The 17,169-nt window shown below is 39.8% G+C and overlaps 1 protein-coding gene across 1 annotated transcript; it reads right to left on the bottom strand.

Moving 5' to 3' along the window:
* Positions 1-1,251: 1,251 nt before the first annotated feature.
* DAPL1 (death associated protein like 1) lies at positions 1,252-11,209 on the bottom strand. The gene is made up of 4 exons (XM_057415610.1): positions 11,139-11,209; positions 6,911-6,998; positions 2,984-3,047; positions 1,252-1,516 (listed from the first exon to the last, which is right to left on the bottom strand). Exons 1-4 carry the CDS (start codon positions 11,194-11,196, stop codon positions 1,397-1,399), a joined length of 330 nt encoding a protein of 109 aa, XP_057271593.1. The 5' UTR covers positions 11,197-11,209; the 3' UTR covers positions 1,252-1,396.
* Between the last annotated feature and the right edge of the window lie 5,960 nt (positions 11,210-17,169).

Below are 17,169 nucleotides of genomic sequence, written 5' to 3'. Positions count from 1 at the left end.
AAAACCCTAGCAGTCTTCATAGGAGCAGCACTATTTTAATCTTTCCTACTTATTCAAGGTGTAACCAAATTGCTTATTGCACATACTACTAATCACCACCTCCTGTGATCATAATTTAATCTTTAATCAACATATAAAGTTATTTACATTTTATGGATGGATGAAATGAAGCAGATATTCATGTTAAATGCTAACACTAATCCTGGGTAGCCCACCTGTGATCTCTCTGTGTAAGAGGGAGTGTTTCATACATTCGCAATAGCTTTCCACTGCAGTCATCTGGAAAGCACACAATAAAAAGAAGCCTCGTTGACAATACAAACATTTTTGAGCATTACTTTTCATATTATGTCTACTTGGACTCCTCAACTACATTTTTAATGGCATATTCATCTGCAAGCATTAATAAAGAAAAAAAAAACAACCAAACCAAAGAACAGTCCCAGCAGAATTAAATTCAGAGCAAAGTCAGCTGAGCTACCCAACCAAAAAATTAGCAGTAGGAGAGTATGATCCTCTCTACTGGGCAGGATTGACTATTTGTACTGTGTTTTGCTGACAGCATAAGCAGGCAAGGCTCAAGGGTACTGCCTGTACTTGTATTTACAATTGCTCCTCCCTGTTATTAAGCTTGTATTACTACCAGTCCATGCTCAGTCTCATTGTTTTTCAGGCCCGTATCCCCTTCTACCAACTTTAAACTCCATCCTGAAATCACTGTCTTCACCTTGACTCCTCCTCCTCCTCCTGCATGTCTGCCCTCTCATCCCAGAGGTTCAACTCCCTTTACTTCCCTCACTCATCCTCCCCACCCCCCGAGGGATTCAAACAAAGAGACTGTTTTCATTTGATTCGTCCTACTGTTTGGATCCCAGGAAAAGAATCAGATTTCCTTACACACAGAAATGCAAGGAAAAAGATATTTTTTTCCACTGCATGGGAATCTTTCCCAGGACTTGCTCAAGTTTCTTATTGTGCAGTACACCTAAGGCATACATTCAGCATGGAACACCTCAGCCTAAATTAAAACAAAAAGAAACATGCCTTTCAGTTGTGCCCTGATAACTTAGAATCATGTTCATTTCAGCTTTGCTATTAAAAAAAAGGGGGGCGGGGAGCTGATTGGTTCTAGAACTTCAGTCAAAATTCACACTGCTAGACTTCTTAGCATTGTGTAATTACTGTACACTAGTAAAACCACATTACACATACACCATGGTATTTAAATAAATCCTAAGTACATTTAGTGACTCTTCTTATAAAGTATTTTATTGTCAGTAACAAAAATACAGTGAGAAACAAGGCACATAGCTTTTGAACATTTCACCACAGTGCATGAAGTGCTATTTTGTATAGAAACTCACTTTAAGTAAGCATGAGTATTTTAATGAGTATCTTAACATTTCCGCGGCTGTTGAATAATGTAAATTCTCTTAGGCAGTATGAACTTCTCCAAGGCAGGCTGAGGCTTTTGTTGAGCCACCTGTAAGGCTGCTGCATTAATTTTATGGTTTATCTGTAACATTAAAGGGTGGAGGGGGGAAAAGTTGTTATAAAACATAGCTTTTATGCTATTTTCTTCCTAAATTTTACCATATAAAAGTAGCTTAAAACTTATCTCCACAAGAAGTTCAAATAATCAATAGATAAACCCAGGGCAACTCTGTACATTTCATTTTATTTTATGTTTTTAAAGTGGTATCAGCCTGACTACATTCATTTCCCCCCCTCCCCCTTTTTATTAGTAGTTCATAGAGCAAATAATCAGTATGCCAGAGTTAACAATAAGTTGCTTAAAATTCTTACTTTCCTAGATTCAAGTCATTGTCATTGCAGTATCAAATTATCACTTTCTAAACTACTGCAAAAGTTTCATGTAATGAGATCATGGAAATCAAGAGAAGGAAATGGTAGGTCAGGATAGAGGAGGTGGGGACAAGCAGAGGAGAAATAGCATGAGTTGTATCTGTTCTCCTTAACAAACTAGTCAATTCAAAAATTCAACATCTACATACTAAAGCTATATACTCATCTGTTGATGAAAGGTTTATGCTGAAATGATGCAACTGATGTCTCAACCAAACTCTTTAGATGAGGAACTCTTGTATGCCTAACAATCTAAAGACTGCAAGTATATGAAAAGTAGATTCTAATTGTCAGATATTCAGATTAGCATGCAAATTAAGAAGATGCTTGTTAAATCAGCTCTTGCAAAATGTAGGTGTTAAGAGTCTACATGAACAGCCTAGCAAGAGATACCAGACAGTGGTCTTTGTAGGTATAAAAGGGTCCATCAACAGCTCTGCAACACAATTTTAAATGATCTCATAGTCTTTCCAAGGCAGAGTTCAAGAAGATGCTTGACTATCTAATGCCAGGCGTCAGGTGAAACAGCTGCATATGCAGCAGCAGTGGAATATTCTGTGCTTGTTGTCTCGGGGATCACTTGCAATAGTCTGACATTAACTTGTTGTCTTGGTACTCAATAAGCACTTGGCAGTGGCACTACCCACCTCCTGCAAGAGGCCATCTTTTCACTTCTGTGAAATTACAGCAGTTAAAGCTATTTCCACAGTGGAATAAACACTTGAAGACCAGGTTCCTTTCTCAATTGTAATCCCAGCTCTGCCACAAATTTACTATGTCACTGATAATCCTCCCCCCATTTCCATAAATCTAAATCAACATACCACTTTAAAGAACAGACACACCTTATTTTCTGTAAAAGGAGTACATATCTACCCTGGGGCTACTTAGTGTAAATAGGAAAGGAATCAAACACATCAGAGTAAGGAGGAAAGGCTAGTTATATTTTGGCCATATAACTGCTAAAGAAATAGACTACCACAAAAATATTTAGAGGTAGATGAGAAACTTACAAGCGTCAGATGGCAGCAGTTTAAGGAAAATTCACCTTTTTTACCTTACAGCTTTATGAAGAAGCCCTGACAAACACATAGCTTGTTTGTCCAGAGATACTTACTTTGCTCAGTGCTTCTGCTACCAAGACACCCATGTTCTGAGGTTTTGAAAAACTGGCAATGGCACTGTAAACCAAAACAAGAATGTATTTAGCATTTCCATCTCACAGGAATACTTGGCACTTTCATTTTCCAGGCTTAATACAAACTATTTTGTAATAGAAATTTAGGGTTTGGAGCTAAATCCTTTAATCACATTAAAGACTAGGGTATTAAAAAAAGGTATGCTGCCTCAGAATAGAAATCTGTGTTGCAGACTTTTATTTAGGTATATAAAAGGCTATATATATATATATATATATATATATATATATATATATATATATAAAAAATATCCTTAAATAACTCAAAACAGACTTCACCTCCCCCCACCCCCCCCACCCCGCAGAGTAGCTTCACAGAAGCTGAGCACTGATATCCAGAACTATAAAATTTAACTTAGGAATTTTCTTGATTCCAGTCTAGACCCATGAAAAAAATTCATCTCCTCTGCTTTTGGAGAGTGTTTCCTTTGACAGCAGCAATTTGTCAAGCAAAAACTTTTTGTGCAAGATTATCCCATTAACTTCTTCATACTCCAATGAAAAACAGCCATGTTACCAATATCGCATAAGCAAATCTCTGGATATGAAATAATTTAGTTCAGCAACAGAAAGAACTGTGGATTGCATTTTCTTCTCATGATACGATTATCTGTAGTGACACCTCTGTATCTTAAAAACGGATTCAAGAAAAATCATTATTACCCTCACACATGGGCCCAGATACCTTAAATATGACTCTGAAAAAGCAGATACTGCTTTAGCTAAGTTAATGGTTCTGTGTATCAGGCAAGGCACATTTCCTACTGAAATTTCAGCTCAGCAACTGATATAAGTTTGCAATACTGACAAATATGTGCTATTCCAGGTCTGTTTATGTCATCAGGTAACTATGACTATAGTAAAGACAGGAGTAAAATTACACCCAGACAGCTGGCAATCAATAAAAACAAAGCCCTTCTAAATCGTGGGGGGGAGGAATCAAGCCACACACCCCAACAACAAGAGTTATTAGAAAACTCAACAAAAACCAAAGAACACACAACTTTGAATTGCTTCTCTTAAATAATGAGGTATAGCCAAATGGAATGTATTTTCAGAAAACTGCCAGGAAGGCATCTAGTTATTAACATGATGCACTACATTCTGTTAGGCACTATTCTATTATATATTTATATATGTAATATATTAGACATATTATATATATTGTAGTCTATTACACAGCAACTTCATAGTTTAAAAAAAAAAAGGCATGCTCCCTAAGTCTCAAAAGCTCAGCTCCTGCCAAGACCAGTCTGAGCTCTGAGTACCCACTAAGTTATGACAGTGACTTTGACCCTCAGAAAACCTCACCTGAATCAAAAACTCAACTACTTTAGTAGTTGCTCAGTATTACCAAACTACAGAGTTCTCTATGACTTCTGTGATTACAACCTGAGAATGAAATCCAGCACCCCAACAAGGTAGGTATGCTGTACCAAGTAACCACTGATTCTGGTGCAGAGAACTAATAAACAGGAAAGCTCAGCTTTATTCCAAAAAACTGTATTTTAGGTTAGCGTCCTCCAAGCCAGTGAGGAGAAAAACAGAAATCCAAAGACCTACAATGTTGATGTCTGTAGCTTGCCAAGAAATAATGTCATTACACCATTTCTTGGCATGGCTAAATACAGTTAATTTAAAAGTTATCTAACTGATTAGAACATTTTAGAGGAAAAAAAATTAACATCTTGGTCCAAAAAAACTGAGTTCAGCTGTCAGTCTAGTCACACACTTCCCTTTTAACTCCTGGCATAACAGTCTATTTCACATAAATGTTGCTAGATTACAGTACTTTGTAGTGCCTGTCAGACACACTGATACCATGATTGCAACGTACACATATAAACTAAAAAGGAAGTGTTCTTTAAAACATCTGTTTAGAAACAGCAGAAGTAAATCTGTTTATCAGAAATAATACAGGGAATTTAAATCTTAGTGCAGAAAAGAAAAAACCCACAAACAAACAAGTGGGAATCAGAACAACGTCATCCAGACCCATCCTCACTAACCCAGACTTTCTAAACTGTTACCTGTGTACTACAGAAACACTATAGTAGAGGTGGCTCCTTTCTTACAGGTAAGCAGTAACTGATGTCCCTAAATCCACAGCAGTGTAAAGAGTAATTCACAGCTTTCAGGATAATTCCGGATGTGCTTTAAGATTCAGGAGCTGCTTCAGTTTGGATGTGTCTCTTCAGCAAGTCCAGAGCAAGCTATCACAAGGACAATACAAAGACTCCTTGAAGGGAGTTCTATTCTTAAGAAATACAACAGACTATTTAACCTTGTTTTGTTTCTATTTTTATGCACAAAACTAGTCCCAAGTTTTGACTACAGGAGAGGCAAGTGCATCTTGACATAAATCAAAGCCCACTTCTGCAGGTAAAAAATTTTTTTGCTTGTAAGTGCTTTGTCATAGCAGGAGGACAAAGTCACTCCTAAAGCAACAACAGATGTGTTTCCTATTCATACCTAGTAAGATAATGCTCAACACTTTCCAAGGAAAGAACAAATTCTACATTGTCCTCATTCTAAAGGGACTAAATCCCTTATCTCCTGCTCTCAGAAGTCTGCAAGATCAGACTGTACTTTCCTCTAGAAGCTGCGCCACTGAACAGCAAAAATTTAATGTTTTGGCGGGCTAGAGAATAGTGTACGTTAAGTGCAGGAGCACTCACTAGAGAAAGATATCCAAGTTCCAATCTCAAGACATAATTTTGAATGCTCACAAAACAGATAAAGGTATTAAAAGCACACAGGTTACAGTGCCAAGTGGAATTTTAGATCCAGCTCCCTGAACAAAGTACTTTAACAGTTACATTTTGTCTCATCACCACAAATCTCAAGTCTTTTTTCTATGAAGACTTTTTCTATGAATCTTTTTTTTCTATAAGTCCTCAACAGGAAGCATCTAACTCACTGGTGAAGGCAAGCGACACAGCAAGATACCTGCTGTTTTTATCTGACAATGGGCTAAAGTACAGGTCTTCCAGATCCTCACAAATACCTTAATCATCACATGGAGGAGGATATATACCCTGCTTACTTGCACAACAAGGTCATCACTGTCAGGACACAGCAGATTTGTTCTGAGAGCAAATCACTGCATCAGGCTCCTTTGAAAAAAAATCTTAGGGTCACACTGACTCTAAGAGCATCATAGCAATTATCCATATATCAGTCATCTTAGCTTTTGTTGAGTGACATCTGAGAAAAATGTGTATTTTTCAGAAAAACATTCAGTCTTTGTTTGAAAAATCATGAAGAAAATATTTGTTTTGATGCCCACTTCAACCAGTCACTGCTACCTTATTCAAAAGTAGAAAGATGCCTTCATTTTCGGGCAAAATAGCTTAAGTAAGCTTAGGAAATAGAAAACAGAAAAAGTCAAATTTGATTTGGGACTGAAATAAGAAATACAGGCTACACAGGAATTAACACTTTTCGTGGGGGATGGGAGATGCGGGCTTTGTTTCCTTCAGAATGAGGACAGCCTAAAACTCATTTCACTGGAAACTGTTTGAATATTACTTTATTAGGTACAGGTAGGCAAAACATTGTTTTAATTTCTGTTCCATAAAACGTGACAATAAAGAAGAGATTCACCTTTGATTTTTCACTGCAAGGCATTGTCCTTAGGTTTTGAAGTTGGGGTTGTTTTTTTTGGGGAGGGGTAGGAAACTTTAAGTTGATGATTACCTCAGAGTTGCCTCTATAAATTGCACAAGTTAATTGAAGAATTAAACTCTTCAGGAATTAAGAATTGTCTTTTGATTTCAACCTTCAGCCCATTACCTCTGAATGGGGCAGAGGGGGCAGAGGAGAAAAAGCCCAGAAATGCAGTACCTTGTCTTGTCTTTTCCTGGGGGTTTAGTATTTTTCCCAACAGGTCCATATTCATTCTTTTTAGGCACTCTCATACCTCCAGCTTTGACTGCAAGAAGAAAATACAATTTATGTACAAATATCTACAGAATTACATATTACATTACATACACTTAGAGAAGAAAAAAATACTTTAAAATCATCTTTCCATATTTAACTCTATGCTTCACTTTTAAACATACACATAACACAGAAACAAACAGATCCAACACAGACTTTAAACTTCTCTGTCATGGCATATTCAAATCAATTGCCAAATACTATAATCAAGAAATTAGAGGGGTTTTGGTCACTGCTAACTATATTAAATCTTACCACCTTATTATGTTAATATGCATTCTTCACCCATAAATCTCAGATGTAATAGTTTCTAATCTGAATTTTTAAAGGCAAAACAAACAGACCAAACTCTAAACACTTTCAGGTTGTCAAACAATATCACTCAGCAATGAAGGTTTCACATGACTTACTCAAGGTATTCTAGAATTAACCTAATAATGCAGATAAGAACTAGCTGCATGCTTACCTTGTTCTTGTGTTCTAACATGTTTAATTATATTTTATTAATATAACTGCCAATCACAAACCCAATTAGCACCAATTAAGTTACAGAGGACCTAACAATAACAATCTAAGTTCTGAGCCATACCAGAAAATTCAGTTCTGAACAAAGAACAGGCAAAGTTACCCAAAACATCTTGCTGAAATAAATACTTTCTCCCTGTTCATGAGGGTATTTCAAGTTTTAAAACCGTAAGAGTAAAAAAGAACAAACTTAATGTTTATTTCTCATTATTTTGAAGAAGTTCTTTCATCTTACTGGAAGGCTCCTATTTTTATCATGAATAATCAAGACTAGAGTTTTCAAACTCAAATATCTGGGGACATGAGTTAACAGGGAATGGCAGAAAGTTTCAAGAATTACTCAGCTAAACAGCACAAAAAAATATATTTGGCCTCTCTCGGGGGAAGAGATGTGCCCATCTGTAACTACCACCCATTTTCTACCAAATCTGACCACTTGCCATATATTTACTGGTAGAAGGTTTAGTTTTAGGAACAAGAATTCACCTTCAGTCATGTCCAAAGCAGCCTCACAGTACTGCAGCTCTGCAATGTCTCAATTTGGCTTTTTAAAAATTACATACATACAGATAATTATAGTGCTGTATTAGCAGGAAATGAATAGTCATCTTACAGCAACAAATACACTAGATATCTAGACAGAACCAAATTCTTTTGAAAAGCTAACTTCAAAGTCTCCTCTAAAATGGAAGTGTCAGCCTTTTCCAATTACCTGCCAGTAAAGAGAATCAAGATTTCAAATACCCTCAGCTCACAAGGTATGAAACTTCTTTTGTCTTTCTAAGCAGAATATAACACAGAATGCAGCTTTAAACAGGAATGACAAAAAAAAAAAAAAAAAATCCAACCACCAAAAAAATCCTTGAGTATTTCAAAAAAGCTTGTAAGACTGATGTCTTCTTGACATCAAGTTCCTTTTATAGCAAGTTTATCCAGAACACCAAAGCAAGTTATCCCAAGTATTTTTCCACAGCTTGTTAGGTGCTTAGATTTTTTTTTGCCTTTTAGGAATGAGTGGGAACACAACTGAAGTTTTAGAAGTAAGTAAAAAAAACATAACTGAACCTAGATCTGTGGCTTTTGGTTTGGGACCTTCACTAAGCACACATGTGCAGGACTGGTGATTTCCAGACACATACATTTTAGTTTTACCTTAGCAGGGTAAAGAGATCCAGACACACAGGGAGGCAGACACTTTAACACTATGAAGCTTTACAAAAAGCACATGGAGGAGTTGGGGAGCAGGTGGGAAGGAAACAAATACTGCAAATAGGAAAAGATATTTAAAGACGAAGTGGCCAACCAGGAATTGTGTCTACTACCAAAAACCACAAAGAAGAAAGTTATTTATAAGAGTAAGAATAACACAGGACTTTTCAGTCTCTTCACTGACTTGGCAATAGCTGCTAATAGCCTGCTCAAAGATACCCCTAGCAGTGGAATAGTTAAATATGGATGCTTCTGGAATGTACCAGAAAGCTGTTTTGCAATTTGTTTTTTCCCAAAGCAATTAAGAGATATGTCAAAGTTCCACCATAGAGCTCTATTTTTGTATTTTTTTAAGTGCCCTGTAAGCCATGTAACCTAACACTTAAGAACTGTGTACCAAAATCTTTGCTAATTTCCATATTTAAACCATCCTATATTTTTAAAGAAAAGAAATAAGGAAGGAGGAATATGTCCCTTCCCTCCCTGCAAAAAAATAAAAAAAAACAATCCAGAACAACCAAACCACGAAACCCAAACTGAAAACAAAGGCACAAAACAAAAGCTTTGTTGAATCCCAAGGTTACCTATGGATACTGTGGTCAGAATAAAGGTGTCCACCTTCAACCTGCTTTGTTCACCGAGCGCAAAGTTGGAACAACTTTTTCCTGCTCCTACATCCCTACTCCTTTGCCAGAGACAGTCACTCCACTGCAGGGGCAGATGCACCTCACCAAGACTCAGTCTGCTATACAAGGTCACTGACTATAGGGGTGTAAAGGCCCTTTCAAGTGCCTCAACTCAGCCATCCCTGACACACATACACAAAAACCCAGGAAAGGACCAGACACAAGTGAAGTTGGGAAAAAGCTTCTTACATCACAAATTCACATAAAAGCATGCTCAAAACAAACTAAATAAACCACAACACCAGAAAAATACCTTTAAAGAAAATAAAACAGATGTTACAGCTGAGATACACAAGTTATATCTCATGCTATTCAGGCCATAATTGCTTCTAATAAACCAGGGAGGGATGGGGCAAACCTAATTGGTTTAGGCTCAGCAGCAGCTGTGCAGCAGTTCTAAAAGTTAAGTCTGCAGAAGCTCTTTAGACTTAATACATACAGGTAACAAACCACATACTACTGCTAACTCTGTGTTTTGAGATGCTAGCTCCACACAGATAATGAACAGGCAAGCACAGGAGTGGATTACTAGCTGTACGTACTTACAGATTCTGCAATAATCTGTTGCAGGTACTCATTTAAACACCAAGTAGTACATCTGGACAAACCACCCATTAGGTGGAGCCATGGTTAGAGTACCACACTGAAGGCTCATCAGCCTGCACTCTGAAGCACCATCTTTAGTCAGGTAACTCCAAAGGGGAGGTGAGGTAGAAAACCAAAAAGATATCTATTTTCCACATTACAGTAAGAGGCAAAGAATAAGACTGGCACACTAAATATATATATATACAGATTTCATTAAGCCACTGATACTTGTCTATTACTTGATAATGCATTCCTGATTAAGAGAGCAGCAGAGCCTCTGCTCCACCACAGAATCAGCTAGGTTGGAAAAGATCTTTATCATCAAGCCCAACCATTACCCACGACTGACAAGTCCACCACTAAACCGGATTACTAAGGGCTTTTTGAACACGCCCAGGGATGGTGATTCCACCACTGCCCTGGGCAGCCTGTTCCAATGCCTTATCGCCATTTCGGTGAGGAAACTGTTCCTAATACTCAGTCTAAACATCCCCTGGCGCAGTTTGAGGCTGTTTCCTCGTCTTACCGCTTGTCACTGGGGAGAAGACACGGACCCCCATCTCACTGCAACCTCTTTTCAGGCAGTTATTGAGAGCGTTAAGGTCCCCCCCCGAGCCTTCTCCAGACTGAACAACCCCAGCCGTTCCTCATCAGACTTGTGCTCCATACTGCTCGCCAGACCCACAGCCCATGGTGGGTCACTGCAGATCGGACGCAGTCCTAGAACACCGGGTGCGGTACATGCTCATGTAGGGTGAACAAGGAGCACCGCGGGCTGGGCTTTGCGCCTACACCAGGCCGAGTGAAGCTCCGGCCAGGGCCCCGGGAGCCTGCCGGCGCATGGAAAGGGGACGGAGCAGCCCCGACCGCTCCGACCCTTCCCTTCTGCGCCCCCACTGCCAGCACCGCTCTCCAGCCCCACCGGCCTCGGGAGGGACACACAACAGGCCCACAGGTGCGGGAGCGCTGGTTGTGGCGAGGCAGCGCGATCCCTTCCCAGCGAGTCCGTGGGCGCAGGTGCTACCGGGAACCGCGTTCGTACAGGAACGCTGATTTCAGCGGCCGCACCCCTTTCAGAGACAGGGACCGAGACCAGCCCCGGCCCCTACCCCTACCCCTACCTGCAGGCGGACGCCCGTGCAGCCGCGGGAGTGGCGAAGCACGCTTACTCCGCACCATGCCGAGGCGAGAAACCCACGGTGGACGCGAGCAGACGCATGTGGTAGCACCCTTGTGCTCCGGGGCGGGGCACGGCTGAGCAGAGGCGCGGGAGGCGGTGCGAGGGCGGGTCTGGTGGGGCCGTCCTGAGGTGAGGGGCGCGGAGGGGCGGTGGGTGAGCACCTGTGGCGCGGAGCGGGGAGATCCGCTGTGAAAACGCGGATCACGACGTTGCGGCACGAGTGCATCACGTAAGTCAGGCGAAAATGAGGAAGGGGGTGACCAAAGGGAGAAAATGAATCATGTGAGTGGTTGGTGTTAGATTGACTGCTGTCCCGTCTCGCTCTGATGGGAACTTCCATCACCTTTATCAGCCCTCGTCCAAGTTACCCTGTCTGTATGCCTTTTTCCTTTGTTTTGTCTTGGTGGTTCATTACAGGCTTTGCAAATTTCAGCTGCAGACTTAAAGTTTCCTTCAGCCTCTTTTAGTTAAGGTATTTAGCTTAGAATTTTTCACACTTGTATGAGCCTCGGGTTGTTTTTTTGGTTTGGTCTGTTGTTCTGGTTGTTTTTTTAATTGTTGTTTTTGTTGATTTGTTGTTTTGTTAATTTTTTTTTAGCTAGGTTTTGATTATTCCCCTCCCATGACTGAGAACTTTTGAACCCCCTGGGTTTTCTTGGAAGTATTTGGCAGAGGACTAGAGAGACCCAGCTCTGTGCTCCAGACTTAGTGAAAATCCATTTCTGGGTAGAGAAACTGATTTTCAGCTGAGGAAAAGGCTGTAGGAGGAGTTCACACCCTGGCAGACAGCAGAGAAAGTCAGTGCTACTGGACATTTGGAGTTCATGCCCTCAGAACCAGAGCCAGGCACTTACTGGCTGTATATTTTGTGGAAACATCCTCTTAATGCATACACAGGCCAAAGAAAAGCCTATGTTAGTCAATGGAGTTAATGCTGACTGAAGTAGTACAAAAGAAAAATTTCATTTATAGTATCAGCTATCATATTACAGCATCTCATTTTTTTTTGTCATCTTAGTGATAATAGGTATTTCATATGTATGCGCTTGCTATGCTATCTTGCCACACCTGCTAACTACTTATAATGAAAATAATGCAGTTAGTGTAAAGTTGGGTCTGACTTTGTATCCTGACTGAAGAAAGCATTCTCTTTTGAGACAGGAACTAGTCAGCAGTTTCTCTTGGAGTGTTTTAGTGGTACTGCAGCAGAACTGTTTTAGCTGTCAAGTGCAACCATGGATCTGTGGTCTAAATTTTAGGACTGATGTCTGATGCTGTAATAGTTACGAACAACCTTCATTCTCTTGTGTGAATATACATAACTGTGCATTTGTCTCTCAGGGTTCCACGACCGATGTCTGGTCTGTAAGTTTTATGGTTTTGCCCTCTAGAGGAGATACACAAATATTTGAGGAAAATTTTACCTCTATAATTAATCCTTACTTGTTGGGGGAAGCCGCAGTGAAATACAGAAGCTTTACAGAGATCATATGAGACCTTTTTTTTAGTCGCTTCCCCCCCCCCCCCCCCCCGTTTTATACAAGTATTTTTAGTAGTAAGCAATAAGTTCTTTTAAGAACTATGTGATTAATTTCTTAATTTCAAGCAAGAGCCTGGGCAGAGCCACATTAACGTCAAAAAAGTAGTCTGTCATTGTTAATGGGTTTTCCAAATCCTTTGGAGAACAAAGGCTGAGCTTTGTCAGCTTAAAGCAGACATTGAAAGATCCAGTAATTTATTATAAAACCCAGACACCCAGTGAACTTGGAAACGAGCTGGTGCCAGACTATGCATTACTCACCAGTTGTCCAGGGTAGCAGGCTCCAAAGCGAGGTGTATGCAGCCGTGGCTTGTGAGAGACTGATCTGCTGGTCTGCACAAAGAAAACTTTAGAATGTCTACTTATATTTATTATCTTTAAAAACAAACAAGCACAGAGAAGTTACACTTTACTAGTATTTAAGATACAGCTTGACTCTGGTGCCCTCACTTGGTCTGTACCTTCAAGGCTCTGTCACGCATGATACCATCATCTCCCAGAGGCAGAGGGGTTCACAGTGGTGGCCTCATTCATTTGTTTGCTTTCAGCGGATTGTGATGTATTGCAGTTTGTGTGTGCTGGTTGAGTGGATTTATGCTTTATATTATTTAGTTTTAACTAAGATAACACTAAATGGACAAGTGGCTTAGAGAGATTCCTGCAAAGAGCCCATAGGTTGAAGATAACAACATAAGCACAAACGAACAACAAGAAAATGATGGAGCTGGCATTTCACCTGCTCCAAGCTCGTCAGCTAAGTCGCAAGGCAAAAATGGTGATGATCTAATCGGCCAAAAATGCCTGAAATAATCAGGAAGACTACTTGAAATATGGATTTACACCTACTGTAATTAATGATGAACCTCACCCCAATTGTGTATTGCACCCTGAGATAATAGCTAATGAAAGTATAAAGACATCACAATTAGAAAAGCATTTAAAAATGAAGCATCCAGAAAATGAAGACAAACCTTGATAGTTTTTCAGTGATATTTTTAGAGTTGTGTGATACTCAATCACATATATAATTTCATTAAACTTAATTGTAAACCTTTAGAAGCCTCTTTTGAGATTTCTTCCTGTTGTGGTTTAACCCCAGCCATCAACTAAGCCCCAGCCAGCCGCTCGCTCGTATTGCTGTGGTGAAATGGGGAAGAGAATCGAAGAGTAAAAGTGATAAAACTCACGGATTGAGATAAAGACAGTTTATAGGGAAAGCAAAAGCTGTGCACATAAGCAAAGCAAGATGATTAATTCCTTCACCACTTCGCATCAGCAGGCAGGTGTTTAGCTATCTTCAGGAAAGCAGGGCTACATTATGCGTAATGGTGAGTTAGGAAGACAAATGCCATCACTCCAAATGTTCCCCCTTTCCTTCTTCTTCCCCCTTTTTTTTTATTGTTGAGGATGGTGCCACATGATCTAGGATATCCCTTGGATCAGTTGGGGTCAGCTGTCCCATTGTGTCCCCATCCAGCTCCTCATACACCTCCAGCTGCTTGCTGGCAGGGCAGGGTGAGGAGCAGAAAAGGCCTTGAGGCTGTGCAAACACCACTCAGCAGTAACTAACACATCCCTGGGTTATCATCAATGCTGTTTTCAGCACAAATCCAAGCCATAGCATGATAAAAGCTACTGCGAAGAAAGTTAACTCTATCCCAGCCAAACCCAGCATTCTTGCATAGTAGTGAGAGACAAAAATAGACATGCCACTGGGGAAACACTTTTTCTTTCTTCTGTGGTAATGATGGCTGAAATAGCACACGGAAAACAATATAGAGCCAAAGTGAAATGCACTCCTTTGTCAGCAAACCCTATTGGAAGATGCACAGAAAATATTGCTGAAGATCTGTAGAAGCAGGTGTTTGCACATGTGGGAGATTTGCTATGTAGCTGGCTGAAAGCACAGGTATTTCTGTCGAGTTTCCTCTTAAGGCCTTGCTGGATTCTCTTTCAGTAATTACCTACAGTAGAACTACTTTCTTTTGAACCACTAAAGGAAAGATATATTCTGGGTATATTCTCAACAGCAAATGAGTTCTTTAATAAAAGCAACGTGTTATGGAAAAAAACATGCAAGTGTAACCACTGATAGAGTGGCTGATTTGACTGGAATAGAGGATTCATGGGTAAGCTTGCAGAAATTGCACCAAATTAAATTAAAAAGCTGTGCTGTTCATAGGTAAGCTATTGCATCAAACAAGTTAGAGACAGAAGTGCACAACGTGCTAGAAGCTGTCATCAGTGTGGTTAATTTTATACCAAGATGACCTTTAAGTAGTACTATGAGGTGGGGAGTGACCATAAAAATATTTTGTACCACACATAGGTTCACCAGTTATCTCATGGCAAAGTGCGTTGAAGGATTTTCAAACTCAAAGATGAGTTACGCATTTTTGTTTCGCTAGAAACTAAGTGTTCCAAATTTGCTCACCTTTTCTGTGATAAGTGGCTGACAGTTGAAAGAAACTGGTGATGTGAAGAAAGCGTTTTGAAAACAGATGTTTGGAAATTATGTAGATGATACTGTGCCAAAAATATTATGTCACCTATAAAACCCCTCTGTACCCTTAAAAGGCTTGGCATCAGAAATTCCTGACCTATTTAAAAATCTTTCAAACAAAATGTTTCAGTGGTTTTGAACCCATGAGTTAAAAATATGAAAACCCAACACTTCCGCTTGGTTTCAAGAACATCTGGTTAACATCAGAGAATTTGAAAATTTATTGTGCAGATTTCAAGAAAAGCCTTTGTGTAATGAGTGGGAGTGAAAAATGAGTATCATGATTTAGTAGGCACAGCGAACAGCACACTTCTTCCATCTGAATCTGCGCATCTTTGTGAGTTGGGATTTGTTTTCAGCCCTGGTGACTGTTAAAAACAAGTTTTGAAACAAACAACTTAGACCTTCAAATTGCTGTTATCACAAAGTGTTAAACCAATATTTTCAATAATAATGAAGCTTGTTCAATCATACAGTTCTCACTCAAATATTATTTAAATTAGTATTTTATTCTCCATTATTAATTTTGTGAGGGCAAAAAGGTTTCTTGTACCATTAATAAATAAAATAAATTTTAAAACATCGTTTCATCTTTATCTTATCCTTTTAAAATGTCTATTTTTGTGTATGATTTATAATGTACTTCATTAATACAGTACATGTATGTAATTTATAAACTAATATCCATATATTGAGGGTGTGGGCTAAAAATGGGGTTTTTTACTGATAGGCATGCACCATCAGAAAAGTCTGGAGACCTGTTACAAGAGTTAGATTTAAATTTTCTATTTTAATCGCAGTCTTTTGGACATAACTGACCTTGTATTGCTGAGTTTTTAAGCAGACAGTCCGGCAAGAATGTTGCTGAAATGCACCTTTCGTTTAATAAAATGAAGCTAGAATTTAAGAAATGGCTATGTAGACTTTTCATCCAGATAATTTTATTATTCTTCTCTGGAATGGCCCAAATAAGAGTCATGGCCAAGTCTGTTCAGCTGCTGTCTTCTCTGTTTCGTTGGGGTACTGGAATAAGACAGAGCCAGTGCCAGCAGTTTGGAATGGAGCGTGCAGCTGTGATAAATAGAGCATACGCAGAAAACCCTGATTCCATCCTGTTAGTTACTTCTGCACCTGTGTGGGAAAACAGGGATTGCCTGTTGTCCTGGATTCAGCAGTAGCAGTCATTTTTCTCCTTCTTGGTAGCTGGTGCAGTGCAGTGTTTTGACTTTCGGCTTGGGAACAGAGCTGATAACAATGATGTTTTGGTTTGGCCAAGGACTTTGTGAGCCTCATGCTCTGCCAGGGAGGAGGGGAAGCCGGGAGGAAGCAGAGACAGGACACCTGACCCAAGCTAGCCAAAGAGGTATTCCATACCACAGCACATCATGCCCAGGATGTAACTGAGAGTTACCCGGAAGAGCTGGGACTGTGGGGTTGGAGGAGGCATGGGTCAGAGCTTGGTCGGGCTGGGGGGGGGGAGTTATCAGTTGGCTGGTGGTGAGGTGTTGTATTCTCTTCCCTTGTTATTTCCTTTATCATTATTATTATTGGTGGTAGCAGTAGTGATTTGTGTTATACCTTAGTTACTAAACTGTTCTTATCTCAACCTGTGGGAGTTGCATTCTTTTCGATTCTCCTCTCCCTCCCTCTGGGAGTAGGGGGAGGGAAGTCGGGGGGGAGTGAGTGAACGAGTTACCTGACTGGGTTTAAACCACGACACCTGTCTGTAGAGCTGGGTTGGGAATTCTGCAGAAGTTGTTCAAAGCCAGAATTTGGCCAATCAGTGAGGTCATAAGCAGCCTATTAAACTGGAAAACACCACAGTCTACTTTTCAAAGACTAAATATGGTTTTGTAAATAGAGCTTTAGTGCTAAAGCAGCAAAGACTGTAATACATGAGTAATTTAAGCACACACAAAACCCCCCTAC

This window comes from Pezoporus wallicus, unplaced genomic scaffold, assembly GCF_028554395.1.
Source record: "Pezoporus wallicus isolate ANWC-B61680 ecotype Strahan unplaced genomic scaffold, APGP_CSIRO_Pwel_v1 contig_736, whole genome shotgun sequence".
Lineage (NCBI taxonomy): Eukaryota > Metazoa > Chordata > Aves > Psittaciformes > Psittacidae > Pezoporus > Pezoporus wallicus.
Note: the sequence above shows the minus strand (reverse complement) of the source record. Positions and strands in the feature narration are given on the sequence as shown.

Coding starts and splice junctions, on each gene's coding strand:
- DAPL1 (XM_057415610.1), bottom strand. CDS start 11,196: ATGGTGCGGAGTAAGCGTGCTTCGCCACTCCCGCGGCTGCACGGGCGT. Junction 6,999..11,138: donor GCACGGGCGTCCGCCTGCAG/GTAGGGGTAGGG, acceptor TTCTTCTTGCAG/TCAAAGCTGGAGGTATGAGA. Junction 1,517..2,983: donor TAGCAGAAGCACTGAGCAAA/GTAAGTATCTCT, acceptor TTAATGTTACAG/ATAAACCATAAAATTAATGC.